Source organism: Cebus imitator, unplaced genomic scaffold (genome assembly GCF_001604975.1).
Source record: "Cebus imitator isolate Cc_AM_T3 unplaced genomic scaffold, Cebus_imitator-1.0 Scaffold64, whole genome shotgun sequence".
NCBI lineage: Eukaryota > Metazoa > Chordata > Mammalia > Primates > Cebidae > Cebus > Cebus imitator.
The window spans coordinates 4,982,302-5,000,647 of NW_016107379.1; the positions used below are offsets into that span (position 1 = coordinate 4,982,302).

At 36.7% G+C, this 18,346-nt stretch overlaps 1 protein-coding gene across 1 annotated transcript in view; it reads right to left on the reverse strand.

Annotated features, from left to right (window-relative positions):
- The window catches only part of WDFY3 (WD repeat and FYVE domain containing 3), a 294,837-nt gene that overhangs the window by 156,476 nt on the left and 120,015 nt on the right, over positions 1-18,346 (reverse strand). The window contains exons 6-9 of the mRNA XM_037739168.1: positions 13,063-13,172; positions 7,924-8,085; positions 2,478-2,670; positions 1,556-1,742 (exon numbers count right to left, since the gene is read on the reverse strand). Of these exons, the coding sequence (XP_037595096.1) occupies positions 1,556-1,742; positions 2,478-2,670; positions 7,924-8,085; positions 13,063-13,172 (652 nt within the window). The remainder of the gene's footprint in view (positions 1-1,555; positions 1,743-2,477; positions 2,671-7,923; positions 8,086-13,062; positions 13,173-18,346) is intronic.

The window sequence follows — 18,346 nt, forward strand, 5'->3', positions numbered from 1 at the left end:
CCTATAATCCTGGTGCTTCAGGAGGCTAAGGCAGGAGGAATGCTTGAGGCTAGGAGTTTGGCACCAGCCTGGGCAACACAGGTTCTACCAAATAGATTTATAGATCAGATTAGATAGATAGATACATAGATCAGACAGACAGATAGATAGATAGATAGATAGATAGATAGATAGATAGCTGGGTGTAACTACTTAGAAAACTAAGGTAGAAGGATGTCTTGAGTTTGAAAGTACATGAGCGGCCCGGCACGGCGGCTCACGCCTGTAATCCCAGCACTTTGGGAGGCCGAGGCGGGTGGATCACGAGGTCAAGAGATCAAGACAATCCTGGTCAATATGGTGAAACCCCGTCTCTACTAAAACTACAAAAAATTAGCTGGGCATGGTGGTGCGTGCCTGTAGTCCCAGCTACTCAGGAGGCTGAGGCAGGAGAATTGCCTGAACCCAGGAGACGGAGGTTGCGGTGAGCCGATATCGTGCCATTGCACTCCAGCCTGGGTAACAAGAGCGAAACTCCGCCTCAAAAAAAAAAAAGAAAAGAAAAGAAAAGAAAGTACATGAGCTATGATTAGCCAATGCACTCCAGGCTGGGAACACAATGAGACCAGGAAAGGGAGGGAAAGGAAGGGCGAAAGGCAGAGAGGGGAGCAGGGGAAAGAAGAGAGGGGAGGGGAGGAAGGAAGCGGGAAGGGAGGAAGGAAACAGTGGTGTCTTACAATAGATCAAATGATTTAAAAATAACCAATGGCCCAGGAATAGCTACCGAAAACTAATGAGTATCTTCTTCTTAATAAAATCTGTAACCAACCACTTTCATAGTATATCCACGAACCATTTGAAATGGAAAAGGGGGTTAGTAACATATTTTGAAATTACTAATTTGTTTCATATACACAATTGTAAGGTTTCATTCCGTCTATATAATTATTATTGTTATTAACTACATTAATAAAAAGATTAGTACTATAAAATAAAGATAACCAAAAATATAATTAAGAAGAGTTTATACTTTAAGAAGATGTTAATTAGTTCATCTAAATTCTTCTCCCTCAGCTACCAAAGAGTAGATTTATGCTTCATATTTAACCTCTCACTTCACCATGTTTGTGGCCTGCATTTGGTAGTTTAATTCTAAATTCACTTTTCCACTCTGTTAGCAGAACAGGAGTAAAAAGAAGGGCGTAAGCTCATGCCTATAATCTCAGAACTTTGGGAGGCTGAAGGATCGCTTAAGGCCAAGAGTTTGAGACCAGCCTAGGCAACATAGCGAGATCGTGTCTCTGTAAAAAATGTTTACAAATTGGCTGGGTGTGATGGCACATGCCTGTAGTCTTAGCTAATTGGGAGGCTGAGGTGGGAGGACCATTTAAGCTCAGGAATATGAAGCTACAGTGAGCTATGATCACACCAGAAAAAGAAGGGAATAAAGCCAGGTATACATTAAATAAGTGTTTCATTAATTTGCTTTTTTTTATAACCCCCAAATCACTTGTTGTCTTTCATAAAAAAGACTGAGTAGACATTTAAAACATATTATTAAATTGTGCAATCTTACCTAAGCAAGAGATCACAAAGAAAATTATATCCTTGCCATATCCGAAAATCATCCAGAAGTGTTTGGGAAACATCGCTGGAATCTTTGAGGAAACAAGAAAGCCCAGCAAACATTTCAACAATTTCTAGGGGAGACAGGTCATCTGATTGCTGCATATTCTGAACACATGTAGATAAACATTCTTTCTCTATAAGAACAGATAATTAAATAAATATGTATTACTTCTGACAATTGCTTAAAAATTTTTAATTGTTAACTGTTGTTTAATGAAACATTAAATTTTAACATATCTGTAAAACAGTACGAGATAAACATTACACATTCTAAAAGTCAATATGAGTCAGATGCACTGGGAAAGCACTGCCTGTAGGTAGTAAACAAAAGATAATACAATGTATGTACAGGTAATGTTTTCACATCATTACAAAATAGCCACTGCCAAATGATATTTTTGATCTTTTATACTGATACAGTAACAAGATGAAAAAAGCAAAAAACTATCTTTTTCTAAGTTTAAGAAGAAAAATCTAGTAATTACTTAAAACTTTAAGTTAGAGAGAATATATAGCCTGGCCAACATGGTGAAACCCCGTCTCTACTACAAATACAAAAATCAGCCAGGTGTGCTGGCGGGTGCCTGTAATCCCAGCTACTTGGGAGGCTGATGCAGAGAAGTGATTGAACCTGGAAGGCAGGGGTTGCAGTGAGACGAGATTGCACCACTGCACTCCAGCCTGGGTGACAGAGTAAGATTCTATCTCAAAAAAAAAAAAAAAAAAAAAAAAAGTCTTTTCTCTTGGCAAATTTATTTTTTATTTTAAAGAACAAGCTTTAGAAAACTGAAAGATGAAAATAAATCTATCATTAAATGTAGAAAGGTGGAAGAAATTTAGAACACTTAAATATACAAAGAGATATTCACCATGAATATACTTCACTACATTGACACTAAGACCATGACGAGATATGGTCATGAGGACTTCTCCAGCACTCTTTCTCCAAGGCAGGTTATAGGGAGGGCACCAAGAGGTTATTGCACTGAATAGAAGCTGGAGATCATCTTTCTGAGCCAGCTCCTCCGCAGGGGAAACAAAACTGCACAGTTTCACTAAGATCTAAAAAACAAAACAAAACAAGAGTGTATAAGCAAAAATCAAATCTGATTTAAAAATGGGCAGATGAGCTGAATGGACTTCTCTCAAAAGAAGACACAGAAATGGCCAACAGGTATATGAAAAAATGCTCAACATCACTAACCATCAGGGAAATGAAAATTAAAACCACAATAAGGTACCACCTCGAGCCAGTTAGAATGGCTATTCTCAAAAAAAACAGATGCTGGTGAGGATGCAGGGAAAGGGACTACTACATACTGGTGGTGAGAATATAAATTAGTACAGCCATTATGAAAAACAGTATGGAGCATCCTCATAAAAGTCAAAGAGAACTACCATATGATCTAGCAATCCCACTACAGGGTATGTATAGAAAGGAAATGATATGACTACATAAAGGAGATAACTGCATTTCTGTATTTAATGCAGTGCTATTCCCAATAGCCAAAATATGGAATCACCCTAAGTATCCAACAGATCAATAGATAAAGAAAACATGGAATATAAACACAATCTAATAGTATTCAGCCATAAAAAAGAATGAAATTTTGTCATTCAAGGCAACATGGATAAGCTCAGAGGACACTATGCTAAGAAAAATAATTCAGGCACAGAAAGATGAGTATTGAATGCTTTCATTCATATGTAGAAGCTTAAAACGTTGATCTCATAATAGAAAAGAGGAGAAATTTGGTTACCAAATTCTACTCTTTGGTGGATAAGGGAAGGGAGTAAGGGAAGGGGAGGGGGGTTAGCCAAAGGCTGGTTAAGGGAAGACTAAAGTACGGTCAGACAGGAGTAAGTTCCAGTGTTCTATAGCACTATAGGGTGATACTATTTAAAAAAAACAATTTATTATATATTTTTAAATAGCTAGAAGAATGAATTTTGAATGTTCCCAATGTGAAGAAATGATCAATGTTCGAGGTGATGGATATATTATGCTAGTTACCCTGATTTAATCATTACACATTGTATGCATAAAAATTATTACCCTGTGACCTATAAATATGTACAATTATTATTTGTCAATTAAAATAATCAAAGTTAAAAAACATCTAAGTGCATGTAAGTAAATAAATGGGTAATTATGTGATGACAGTAAACTAGTCCTACTTATATCAGCTTATTTTTTAGAAAGCATATACTATCCTATCTTCCCCCTAATATTTTTGCATACCTTGGCTTGAAATATGATAAAACAGCACTGCCTTTCCAAGTCAACATTTTATTTTTCTCACATAGTTCTTTAATTTTTAGTGTGCCACAGGTGAAATGTAATTTTCTTCTCCAAAAAGGAGAGTTTTAGGAAAAAAAGAAAATAAAAATAGATCTTTAAGTGTAAAGATATTTTGAAATTGTTTCACTTTTCTATACAAGTAATAGGAGATATTAGAATAACACAAATCATCTTCATTTCAAAGTATTTTAAAATTACATCTAAAACCTAAAGTCTGGCGTTCAAAGAAGACTCAAGACTTCTTAAATTCCGGAATGAGAACTTATGTTTTAACTGTGATTTGCAGAATGTACGCTACACAACGGCACACAGCATTAAGAGTCTGCCACTTGGGGAATTCAGCAATGGTTTCTGCCCCTCGATGGGCTCTTCTTTCTAATACAAGTTCAAGTTAGGAAAAGTTAACTTTTCTTCTCTTTGCTAAATTTTTTCATCTAAATATTTTTTAAAATATATATTATGAATAAAATATAATTTATGACATCATTTTATTTTCTTGAAAAAGAATGCTTCATGAAAGTTTGGTATTTCAGCATCAGTGGGAAAATCGCAGCCAGGAGTGGTGGCTCACGCCTGTAATCCCAATACTTTGGGAGGCCCAAGAGAGGCAGATTGCTTGAGTTCAGGATTTTGAGATCCACCTGGGCAACATGGTAAAAGTCCATCTCTACAAAAAATTAGCTAGGCATAGTGGCATGGGCCTGTAGTCCCACCTACTTAGGAGGCTGAAACGGAAGGAACACCTGAGCCCAGGAGGCTGAGGCTGCAGTGAGCTGTGATCACGCCACTGCACTTGAGTCTGGGTGACAGGGTGAGGCCCTGTCTCAAAAAAGAAAAGAAAAGAAAAAAACATGCTCAATAGAAAGAGGTATTTGAAATATCACATTTTATCTGAGAAAACTAGGTCTTCGTTTTCCTATTTTCTTCAAATGCAAAAACTTGCTTAGATACAAAAACTTTCTAATCCATAGCTGTCAAGTATCAGAAAGGAAAAAAGAATTCATAAAAACAATAAAATATTTAAAAAATCACTAAATATGGCACCCTTCACACCAAATGCCTGGAGAAACTGCTGGATACCAAATGTCCGCTAATATGTATAATATGTCACCATCTTTTACCATATGTGAATACAGATAGTTAAATGCAACAAAAAGGTATATTCTCAGAGGGGTGTATTACTGATTATATTTTTTGTTGGTTCTGACACTGCCTTATGTGATTGGAGGGACAGATGCCAGTTTTCTAATTTGGAACATAGAAAACAAACCCAAAAATAACAAAATACATTTTTACAAATGAAATCACTGTTCTCAACATGGATGCAAGGATTCGTTTAATTTATTGACTCCTAAGAAAATTGGTTCATCTTCATAGGCAGAAGGATTCTTGCAAATAACCTCACAATCCTTTCATTTTACAGAACAGAAAACTGTAAAGTCAATTTCTCATTCCTGGTCAGGCATGGTAGTTCACGCCTGCAACCCCAAAATAATCCCAGTACTTTGAGAGGCTGAGGCAGGAGGAACACTTAAGCCCAGGAGTTCGAGACCAACCTGGCCAATATGGCGAAACACTGTATCTACTAAAAACAAAAAAATTAGCCAGACATTGTAGTGCAGCTTGTAATCCCAGCTACTTGGATGGCTGAAGCACGGGAATCACATGAACCCAAGAGGCGGAGGTTGCCGTGAACCAAGGCTGTGCCACTGCATTCCAGCCTGGGAGACAGAGCAAGACTCTCTCCAAAAAACATTTCTCATTCCTCTCTGCCTCTACAATAACCACTTATATTTGTAAGAACTCTGCTACAAAAGTCCAACCAAGTGTAGCAGAGCAATAATTGGTCACATCAATAACAACAAAAAAACTGAATGCCTGCATGAAGCATTACCAAATGCTAAAGTCCCAGGAAACCTCTGTCACATAATACAAACGTAAGGATTTCACCTATTTTAAAACATTTAATAAGCTTGTCTCAATTGGTTTCCTAGACACAATGATGAAAACATTAACTAGCCTGCGATAAGGAACTAAAACAAAGAAAGGGATACACTAAAAGGAGCACTGAACTAGGAGTTGGAAGAACTAGGTTTTTATCACTGTCACTTGCCTACTGTGGATCATAAACCAGAATATTAGTTTCCACAACTGTAAATAAGGAGTTTGATTTAAATTATCTTTTGAGTCCATTTTGGCCTTAATATGCAACGACTTCAGTATGCTGAAATGACTCCCACATGATTGAAAGTCAGCACCTGGTTTTCAAATAGAAATAATTTTTTTTAAAAACCTGCTATGCTTACTTATGTATTAATAGTATAAAATGCAGATTCCATTTATTACCTAAGGAATTAGGTATTTCTTTAAAAGGAGTTTATTGAAATGAGGCTGCTATTCTAATTCGAAAAGACTAACCCACTATATTAATAGGGAGTATCTTCAAGCAGCTTTAATTCCTATGCGATTTACTCCTTCATTTATTCCCATTGCTTTTCTCACTCAATCTATTTCAGGAGTCAGACAGATCTTATTTCTAATCCCATTTCTGCCATTTGCTCATGTAATCATTTTGGGGAAAAACAAAAGCTCTGAAGTTGTGGGGTTATCTTGCAAATTGAGACGTGAGATGAGAGATGTTAACAACAAGCACAACAGTATCTAACAGGTCAAGTGTTCAATAAACATTAATTTAGTATTTTACTTGATAATCTCATTCTTTTACTTTCTAAAACTGTCTTTGTCTCACTCGCTCCTGTCCTTTCATAACTATCACCTCTACAAAGCAGAGTCATTCTTACAGTAGAGCCCAGTAACATGAGGTGCAACCATTACTCTACACAGCTCGATCTTTTCTACCCCAATCCACTGTTCTGTTCTCTTCTACTCTTAATTGTGGCGATGGTGGCGGCAGCAGTAATCAGTTACTTCTCCTTCAGATTTACTGTGTGCTAAGCTGAAAACTGCCTTTACATATTATTTCATTTAAGCCTCAAAAAACCTTTTAGGTAGATATCATTTTCATTTTACAGGTGCAAAATCTGTATCTCAGATGAACTAGCTATAGAGAACTAAATCCAAACATGTTATTGTTTTCCAACTGTTGATTAGGTTAAAAAAACATGTAAAATATACCATCTTAACTGTTTTAAGTGTGTCGTACAGTAGTGTTAACTATATGTACACTGTTGTGCAAAACTGAAACTATATGTACACTGTTCTGCAAAACTGTTCTTCATCTTGCAAAACTGAAACTCTATTCCTATAGAAAAATAATTAACTTTTCTTCTTTCCCTTAGTTCCTAGCCACCAGTATTCTACTTTCTTCTACCTATATAACTACTTTAGATACATCATATAAGTGGAATCATGCAGCATTTGTCTTTTTGTGTCAAATGTTTTTTTAATACTATATTAGACCAATGGACAGTTATATTCTAGATGTTTGTCAGTTGCTTCTTTTGACAATTTTCTCCCAAGAAAGGATATCATACATGATGACTATATTCCAGGCTAGCTAATAAAGGCCTATCACACACTTATTAACTCACAAGAACAGTGCTAACAGTGGAAAAGAAGAACTTTACTGGCAGGGCAGAGAAGGAGGCAGCCAACACTAAAGTAAACTATCTTTACAAGTGAAATATTTATAGGCTAGGGACTTCCTGTATATAAACAGCAACTAGATAGAATTTCCAGACATAAGAAATATTACCCAAATCTTTATATAATTTTTAAGAGTTTTCCTTGCTTAGTTCATTTTAGAGACATTGCCGATATATCAAATGTAATCTTAATGGCTGCATCTGCTCAGAGAAACAAACTTGCTAATGCCTCACTCAAATATTCCTGCAGATTAAAAAAATGTAACAATTATATGAGATAAAGTCATACTATCATAAATAAAATGAAATACGATCTTAAAAAATGGAATATGTAGAACATCTATTTAGGAAGTGCACCCACTTCATTTTGGATAGTGTAGATGTCCAGGCGAATAGCACCTTCCCTACCTGTACAAAGACTTTCTGGAGTAGTCCTCGACGTTCTGCTAGAGGTAGCTCATTCTGTGCACCTCCAACTGCCTCAGGCACATGTGGAAGGTCAAAAAACAGATATAAACATTTAACCAGGGTGGAAGGCACTGACATTGTTGTCATGCAGTCCACGGTTTTCTGGAAAACAAACCAATAAATAAATGAATAGATAGACACAACTATAATTGGTACAGCCAAATAATTCATAAATGTTAACTCAGAAAATTATGTATTAACATAACTTTTTAAATGCATGTTAAGAATTTAAAATTGACTAGAAGTGAAGAAATATACATCTTTGCATTTGGACAATTTTGCTTTAACCAAATAGTGAGAATAAGTTTGTTATATAGTAAATTATCAACTAAATTTAATATTTATTTAATAAAAAAGCATCATGTTTTAAGAAGCATAAGCATTAGGATTTAGAAAAACAGGCTCTTAATAACTATGAACTTCAGCAAACTACTTAATTCTGCTGAGATTCACTTTCCTTTCTTTCTTTCTTTTTTTTTTTTTTTTTTTTTTTTTTTTTTTTTTTTTTTTTTTTTTTTTTTTTTTTTTAATTGAGACAGTCTTGCTCTGTTGCCAGGCTTGAGTGCAGTGGTGTGATCTAGGCCCACTGCAACCTCTGCCTCCTGTGTTCAAGCGATTCTCCTGCCTCAGCCTACCTAATAGCTGATATTACAGGCGTACACCACCAAGTCTAGCTGATTTTTGTATTTTTAGTAGAGACGGGGTTTCACCATGATGGCCAGGATTGTCTCGATCTCTTGACCTTGTGATCCGCCTGCCTTGGCCTCCCAAAGTGCTGGGATTATAGGCATGAGCCACCGCGCCTAGCCTCACTTTCCTTTTTTATAAAAATACATAGAATTATACACCATGGGCCAGGCACGGTGGCTCATGCCTGTAATACCAGGACTTGGGTGGCCGAGGTGGGCAGGTCACCTGAGGTCAGGACTTCAAGACCAGTCTGGCCAACATGGTGAAACTCCATCTCTACTAAAAATACAAAAATTGGCCAGGTGTGGTGGCGGGCACAAAATCCCAGCTACTTGGGAGGCTAAGGCAGGAGGACTGCTTGAACCCAGGAGGCGGAGGTTGCAGTGAGTTGAGGCTGCACCACTGCACTCCAGCCTGGGAACAAGAGCAAAACTCCATCTCAANAAAAAAAAAAAAAAAAGAAGGAAAAAAAAAAGAAAATTATATAGGCTTCTCAGGGTTAACATGAGAATTATGTAAGATAACAAATACAAAGGTACCTTAAGCTCTAAATTGTATATTAATTGTTACTTTACTATTATTTTTATCTTTATTCTCACTGTAGATTTTTGAGACTGGAAAGACACTTGAGAGATAAAGCCGTCACTGACACAAATTCATCTCCATATCATTTTCAAAGATATCCAGAGAAGACCTTCTTACAGTAAATATTTCAACATTATTAAGTATGATACAATATTTATCAAAATTTTCCACGGTGCAGTTTGGAACAAAAAGTTTAACTGAATTAGAGATCAATAGACCGGCATAATCTGTTGATTAGTTTATTTACTTTCTCATAAAACATTTATGGAGTGTCCAGGGAATGTCAGGCTGTGTGCTGGGAGCTGGGTGCTGGGCATGCAAAGACAAAGCACCTTTGTCCTTCAAAAGATCACAGTTGACTGGAATTTGTAGAGTCCTAAGTAACTATGACTTAATCTCTTAAAATTTCAGTCTAACCATGGTAGTACATACAGACTAACATAAAAAGGATTGACCAACATGGCCAGGAATGGTATTAAAAAATATGAGGAATTAAAATAAAAAGGGAAAGATCACCTGGAAGAGACATAGGAGGTCTGGTCATACGGTACAGTATTTTTGAGGAACCACAGAGTCCAAAAATGCTGACTCCTGAAGAGCCACAATAATGACTAACCTTGAATTAGTGTTTACTATATAACAGGCATAAGACTAATAAGCACTTTACATACATCATCTGATCTATTCCTTAAGTCAACCCATGAGGCAGACACTTCATTTCTGAAATAAGGATCATTTTTGAGCTGAGGTTTGTTAGTTACATACCCTGCTTGAGGTCGGAGGGCTGGTTAAGTGGCCTACAAAGTGTGTATGCTCAATGACTTACAAAAACAGTCGTGGCAGGGGGTGGTGGCTCACGCCTGTAATCCCAACACTTTGGGAGGCCAAGGGTGGGCGGATCACGAGGTTAGGAGATCAAGACCATCTTGGCTAACACGGTGAAACCTCGTCTCTACTAAAAATATAAAAAATTAGCCAGGCATTGTGGCATATGCCTGTAGTACCAGCTACTCAGAAGGCTGAGGCAGGAGAATCGCTTGAACCAGGAGATGGAGGTTGCGGAGGCTGCAGTGAGCCGAGATTGCACCACTGCACTCCAGTCTGCCTAACAGAGTAAGACTCCATCTCAAAAAAAAAAAAAAATCAAAAAAAAAAAAAAAAAAAGAAAAAAAAAGAAAATAGTCTCACATTTTATTTTGTTGGCAATGATGACCCAACGAAGTGCTCCAAACAAAAAAGTAAAAAATATAAAAGAACTAGATTTCAGAAAATTAGCTGGTGGTAATACAGATCATCAATTAAATATAGAGACCGAGAAGGCAAGTGTAATTAGGAAACCAACCCTCCAAACCACATGAAAGATGGGGCCACGACTAAAGCAGTAGCAGGTGACGAAAAATAGAGAGCTTCAAGACTACCCCTTGAAGGTGTGGCCCCTTTCTATATACTCAACATACCATCTCTTGTCTCAAATACTCTAAACCCTTCATGCTATTCACCTGCAACTTATTATCTCTTAAGAGACTTATGTTACCATACATTTAATGTTCAGTTTAAACACCTGCTATGCCTCAACATTTATTGAACTCATCTTTCTTCCTACCCTGCTACCCTCACCTTCAAAATGTTTAACTCTCACATTTCTATTTTCAATACTACTATATATGTCCCATTATTAAATACTATGGCATTATCTTTCTCTGTGTCATCTCTGTCATCTACACGAGTCGGGACCATGTTTTGGTCAACTCTGTATATCGCTGCTAGCAGCAGAAAACAGCACTCAAACAAAAAAGGCAGCTCCAAACATAACACTGAATTTGCTTTTCAAACGTATCTATTTCCAGATAGATTATTACTAGCATTAGCTTGCCACTAAGCAAAGTGGTATGATGTTTCATTTACATCTTTATTGTGGACAGACTGAACATATAACTTGGCATCTAAACTTGTAAGTTTTTAAATGATTAGGTTTTTATAGAAAATATGAATAAATGTAGAAAACTATATTAAAATTTAATTTTATATTAAATATCAATAGTAAATATTTACATTATGTAAAGTTTTAATAGCAAATAAAGACACACTATTCTAAACCAAATTTTGGTATAGGAACATATGGACATTTATAGCTACCATGAACAGCAAACAAAATTGAGATTTTGTTATTTATCCAGTATAGTCAGATACATGAAAACAATCAATGGTCTACTCTGGGACCATCTGAAGATTCTTAGGGTAACCAACCATCTCCATTTGCCTGAGACTGTGCAGTCTCCTGAGATGCAGGCCTTCCTTTCCTAAAACCTGGAAAATCCCAGGAACTCCAGGACACGTTGGCCACACTATTCCCTGACTTTAAAAAAAAAAAAGAGGCCCAGGTGCAGTGGCTCACGCCTGTAATCCCAGCTACTTGGGATGCTAAGGCAGGAGAATCACCTGAACTTGGGAGGCATGGTGAACCAAGAGGTTCAGTGAACCAAGATCACGCCATTGCACTCCACTCCAGCCTGAGTGATAGAGCAAGACTCTGTTTCCAAAAAAAAAGGAAAAAGAAAAAGAAAAAACACAGCAAAGACATAAGAAGAAAACAGATCATTCCGAGGAGAAAATAAGAGATAATGACTTTGGGTTACTGACAGGTTTCAGGATATAGTTAAAAAGACATATGCACTGTATCTGCTGTGGCCAGTCAGATGGTACAAAGATGATACAGTTACCTAGGTCCATTATTAAATGATGGGAGGTGTTTGAAAGTCCACTGTAACTTAAGACAACAGACAGTCCCAAGACTGGTACTAGCTTTGGTAGGTAATTATACTCTGGATTTTAGAAGGCTGAATAAACCTCCTTCATCCCCAAAATATCAAAAGCCAAAAATCAGGTATCAAAATAGCTCATTAATGAGTACATACAACATATTTCATGACAGGTACTTAGAGCTGATTTAGAGGAAATAAAAAGCAATCTGCAGAATAAATCAAATGAGAAGAAAATATATATTATTCTAAAAATGTCAATGTTTCCTTATTTTCCATAAAAATTTAAAACTATTTTCCATGTCATTTATTCTTTATTAGCTGAGTGACCTTAGACAAAGAGTGATTTCTTTATTCTTCCTGAGCCAGAGTTTCCCTAACATGGGTGACAAAAGTGTTAAGCTGGGTCTGATAGGCCCAGAGCTCCTGGGTTACTTGCCTCCAGCTAGTAGTCATCTATCCCTTTGCCCAGAAAGCTCTACAAGTGGTATCATTTTAAAAAAGTTCATTTTAGAGAAAAGGTCTCACTCTGTCACCGAGACTGGGTGCGGTGGTGCGATTATGGCTCACTGTAGCCTCGACCTCTCAGGCTCAAGCAATCCTCTTGCCTCAGCCTCTGAACAGTTGGGACTTCAGGTACAGGCCACTATGCTCAGCTAATTTTTTTTAAAAAAAGAGATAGGGGTCTATGTTGCCCAGACTGGTCTCAAACTTCTGGGCTCAAGCAATTCTCCCAGTCTGGCCTCTCAAAGTGCTGCAATTACAGGTGTGAGCCATTGAGCCCAGTCACAAATGGTTATGTCCTATGTGTGTTACAACATATCAAGATGGAAAAGACTGCTCTAAACCATTCCTTTCCTTATGAGTAAGATGCATAAAACATCAAGATCCTCACAGAGATGTTGTGAGAGGCATAATATGTTTTAAAAGAGTTAGAAGAATACAAATGATCATCATATCATCTCATTTATGATACATTTAATAACAAAATCACGAGAGGTATAAAAAGAGGCTGAGTTATCAAACATGAAAACTAAGAACTTACCTGACCAGAGGAAGCTAACAAATTAATTGTCGTCAGAAGCATCCAGCCTCTACTGGCTTCTTCACTCTGATTGATCTCTAGGAACTGGACGATGGCCCGACTTGCAGCCTCTATAAAACAAAAGGGAAAGCCATTAAGTGCGGGAAAAGTCATATATAAAGAGGTTCTTCTTTAAAACCTACCAAGGAAATGAAAAATTACTTAGCACATAATTATATCAGCACTATTACATATGGAAAAACTTTAAAAATAGCAATGTTTTAATGGTATTCATAAATGTTTATATCATTAATACAGAAATGTAAACACCAACCTATATATTTCAGGGAAAGTTATGACAGCAGGTAATCAACAAGTCATGGAAGAGGTGAAATTTGAGCTAAACCTGTCTAGAAAACAAGTACATGTTTATCCAGGAAATGAGAGCAATTAAGGATGTAGAGAGAATAGCAGTACAGCAATAAAATAAGAGTGGCTAGAGGAATGAGTCTGAGACATACAGATCAGGACAAACTTGTTTAACAACACTCGCTTAACATTACAGAAGAGCACTGTTGAGAAGTGGAGTCTAATACCAACAATAGTGATTTTAAAAAAATAAAGATGCCTAATTATGAAGGAGGGCAAGCTACTGATTGTATTTGATTTTTGGGGCAAGAGGGAGCAAATAGTTTCTTGAGTAAAGGAGATGATGAAAGGATTATAACTAAGACTATTAATAGTATAGTAGTAATGCGTATGACAGACTGGAAGGCTAAGGAGACTGGTGAGAGGGAAATAAAATTAAGAGGTTGCCTAAGTAATACACACAGGAGTAACTTGAGCAGCTGACAGTAGGAAGAAAGAAATCGTGAAATACATTCAGACAGCCAATCATAGAACTGCAGACTTGGAATAATCTTCAAAAGTAAATTTAGTTGATTTTTTTATTACAGGGATGGGTAAACAGAGAAACCTCTAAATATGTACCTAATTTCATCAGCATGGTTTGCCAATTTTTATAGTAATATATGACAGAAGTTAAAATTGTCAGAAAATAAGTCCAATTTGGCTGGGTGCAGTGGCTCACACCTATAATCCCAGCACTTTGGGAGGCTGAGGTGGGCAGATCACTGGAGGTCAGGAGTTTGAGACCAGCCTGGCCAACATGGTAAAGCCCCATTTCTACTAAAATACAAAAATTAGGTGGGTGTGGTGTCATGAGCCTGTAATCTCAGCTACTTGGGAGGCTGAGGCAGGAGAATCATTTGTACCCAGGAGGCAGAGGTTGCAGTAAGCTGAGGTTACGCCACTGCACTCCAGCCTGGGTGACAGAGTGAGATTCTAGGAACCAAATGGGTAAAAACTAATGTATACTTAACACACTTCATAAAGAAGTACAAAGTAGAAAATAAGATTTAGGTTACCTTAGGTGTATTTTTTCTTCAATTTAACATAAAATAAAAGTGTCTTATTAGATAACTGACTACAAGACTTACACATGATTCTGTGCTAAGCATATTTCACCTTTGTAAACTTCGAGTTGAGGGAACATTTTAACAGGAAAATTTTAAAAATAGCTTCTTTTTATTGAGTCTTAACTATATATCAAGGATTGTGTTAAGTACTTGTGAATTAAACTTATTTAATCTTTACAAGAACACTGTGAGTTATTTTCTACTAATATATCTCTTATAATAGTATAAATTAAGAAATGCAGAGGGTAAGTAATTTGCCTACAATCACATAGCTAGTCAGTGAACTCATATTTGAATCCAGGCTGTCCAGCCTGTAAATGATAAAAAATGGTGATTAAAAAGCATGTGCTTGTAGTCCCAGTTACTTGGGAGGCTGAGGTGGGAGGATCACTTAAGCTCAGGAGGAGTTCAAGGCCAGCCTGGGCAACATGTTATGCCATGTATAATTATACCATGTATAATTTTTTTTTAACTTACTGGAAAAGAAGGAAACAAACAGAAAGAAGCCCAGCTATCAGTATCTCTTAAATGTTGAAATTACTGTATGACCATGTTTACTGATTTATAGTCCCTTTAAAAAATAAACACCACAGAAGCAGGCACTTTGTAAGCTGTATTCACTGCTGATCTGCAGTATCCAGCACATTCCTTGGCACTAAACAGGCACACAATAAATATATGATAAGTAAATCAACCTTACCAAAAATGATAATAACAGAAAAATTGAGCTCAAATTCTTGTGAGCCTCAAGTGGTTTGAACTTACTATATAGTAAGAGAGATTCCTAAAAGTTTTGAAAAGGGAAGTTACACAAAGAAAGCAATGTTTAAGGCTGACTAAATTGTGAAAATATCATTAGAGAAACAAGAAAACAAATGAAAGAATATACTGAGAAGCCTACTTTAGAAACATTGGGCCAGGCACAGTGGCTCTTGGCTGTAATCCCAGTACTTTGGGAGGTCGAGGCAGGTGGATCACATGAGGTAGGGAGTTCGAGACCAGCCTGACCAACATGGAGAAACCCCGTCTCTACTAAAAAATACAAAATTACCCAGGAGTGGTGAGGCATGCCTATAATCCCAGCTACTTGGGAGACTGAGGCAGGAGAATCCCTTGAACCCGGGAGGCAGAGGTTGCAGTGAGCCAAAATCACACCATTGTACTCCAGCCTGGGGCAACAAAAGCGAAACTCTGTCTCAAAAGAAGAAAAAAGAAGAAGAAAGAGGAGAGGGGAGGAGAGAGGAAAGGGGAGAGTGGAGGAGAAAGGAGAGGGGAGAGGGGAAGGGGAGAGGGGAGAGCGAAGAGTGGAGAGGGGGAGAAAAGAAAAGAAAAGAGAAAAGAAAAAAGAAAAGAAAAGAAAAGAGAAAAGAAAAGGAAAAGAAAAGAAAAGAAAGAAAGAAAGAGAGAGAGAGAAAGAGGAAGGGAAGGAAGGAAGGAAGGAGGGAAGGAAGGAAGGAGGGAAGGAAGGAAGGAAGGAAGGAAGGAAGGAAGGAAGGAAGGAAGGAAGGAAGGAAGGATCATTGGTTTTAGGTCATTGGTAAAAATTGATTTACAAGTATTTCATGGAGCCAACAATTTGCAATGGGCTATATAACACGAACCCATTTTGTTGCTGGTAATTAAATATCCAGGTATGGAAGACAATTACTTCCTAGTTTATTAAAACTCTCAAACAAAAGCTGACGTACAATGATTTCTTTGTCTAGGCCTCTTCATGATTTATGACTTTTACTTTAAATTGTGCAGTCCTACTTTAAGAGAAAAGGCAAAACCAAGTTATCTTCCTGATACAGAAGCTAGAAACCCAAGGTGAGTGGAGAGGAGGGAACAGTGGAGGGGGTGGCACATTTCAAATGAACCTGGATTCCATCCATATTACTTAACACCATTAGCTTTAAAAGCAAATGGGAAAGTATGTATTTTCACTATTCAAAAAGTTGTCAGATATGGACAATGAACGTTAATGCTTGTTTTGAGAAGCAAAACTCCAAAAATCTACTCTTGGTTTAAAACAGTTCTTGTTATCAGATCAATGCTGGACCTTTATAATTCAAGTGTGGGATTTCTTATGTTTTGGTTAACAATAACATTAAGGGATTCTTCAAGCTAAGAAAAGACAAACAATGGGGGAAAAGCCAATATTCTATTTGTTATTAAACATTACAATATGTTCAATGGATTGTTGGGCTAATTAAATAAGATAATGCACATGAAAATAAATTTAAAAAGAACAAGACAGTATAATCATTAACATATGTGCCTTTAACTTCTTTACCAACTTAATAATAACAATTACCCTTTTTAAGGAGAGGGTAGAGAAGACTTGAAGTTATATCAGCAATAATGTAAAATTATGTTATCTGGCTTTGAGCTACAGACTCCTACAGATAAAGAGATCTGGATAGGGTTGAGGTTGAATGATATGGGGAAATTTTAAACTCCATTGACAAAACAAACTGTCTTTATATAACAAATGAATTTTGCTATTTTGTAAAGAATAGCATAATTGTATCACTGTAAAGAAATAAGCATTTTATTTTCACCTATCAATTTCAATATGTGTCAGTCAGAATATTTCAAAGGCATTTCCAACTTTTTTATTGTATTGTACTATTTTTTATTTTTTTAGATAAGGTCTCACTCTATTGTCCAGGCTGGAGTGCATGATTACGGCTTACTGCAGTCTCAACCTCCTCAACTCAAGGAATCCTCCCACCTCAGTCCCCCATGTAGCTGGGACTAACAGTATGTACCACCATGCTTGGCTAATTTATTTTTTTTTTTAAAGAGACAAGGTCTTACTCTCTTGCCCAGGCTGGTCTCAAACTCCTGGTTTCAAGTGATCTTCCTGCCTTGGCCTCCCTAAGTATGGGGATTACAGCTGTGAGATACCATGCCCAGCCTCAATTTTTATTTTAAATGAGGTAAACAGCTCATTTAAAAAGTATATAGAATTTAGTGCTATCTTAAAAAAATTATGTATACTACCAAGCAATTTTAAATAAATCCTCCATAAATCAAATGGTTTCTTAAAACTTTGGGGAAAAAATGCCCACTACTAGTCAGAAACACACTGGATCTTTTAAATTCAATAATATTTAACAAATACAAATATAAGTGATGATTTAAGTTTTTAAGAGTTAATGAATGAATATATTAATATTAACCCATCTTTAGAGTTGTCAATCATTTGATTCAGGCTTTATCTTTCACACTGCATTTCAATACATGTAGTTAGAATGAAAAACACCGAAATAGAGTTAATAAAGCCCAGGATTAGATTAAATAAGTAAAGAATGCAGACAATCTTAAATGCAATTTCTGAACCTACACTGAAATAAAACAAACTCAATTAGCATTCAGAACAATCAGAATGTAAAACATGTTAATAATAAGTGAAATACAAGTTTTCCTTTGCAAAGTACATTTAAAGCATGTCATTTTCCAATTTATGCTTCATGGTGATGTGAGTCACATTAATAGTAATATTATACTTATTTCATTAATGAAGACACAAAGCCCTGAAGAGCCTTGCCCCCTCCAAAAAAAAGTTCTACAAGTTAGTCAAAAAAACAATATTAGAACTCACAGCTTCCATGCTTCTTTTCATTTGACAATACATAACCACATCTTGGGAAGAAATTACCTGAAGGTGTTGTGGCTTTGAAATCCTTGGGGGACAGCAGGGCACACTGTTTTTCTGTTTAAAAAAAAAGGCTGGATTGTCTAAGTGGGGACTCACTAAATTTCACTAATCCCGCCACAGAGTACTGGGGTCAACATCATCTAACCTCTCCATGGCTGGATTGCTGCCCATTGGGGACTTC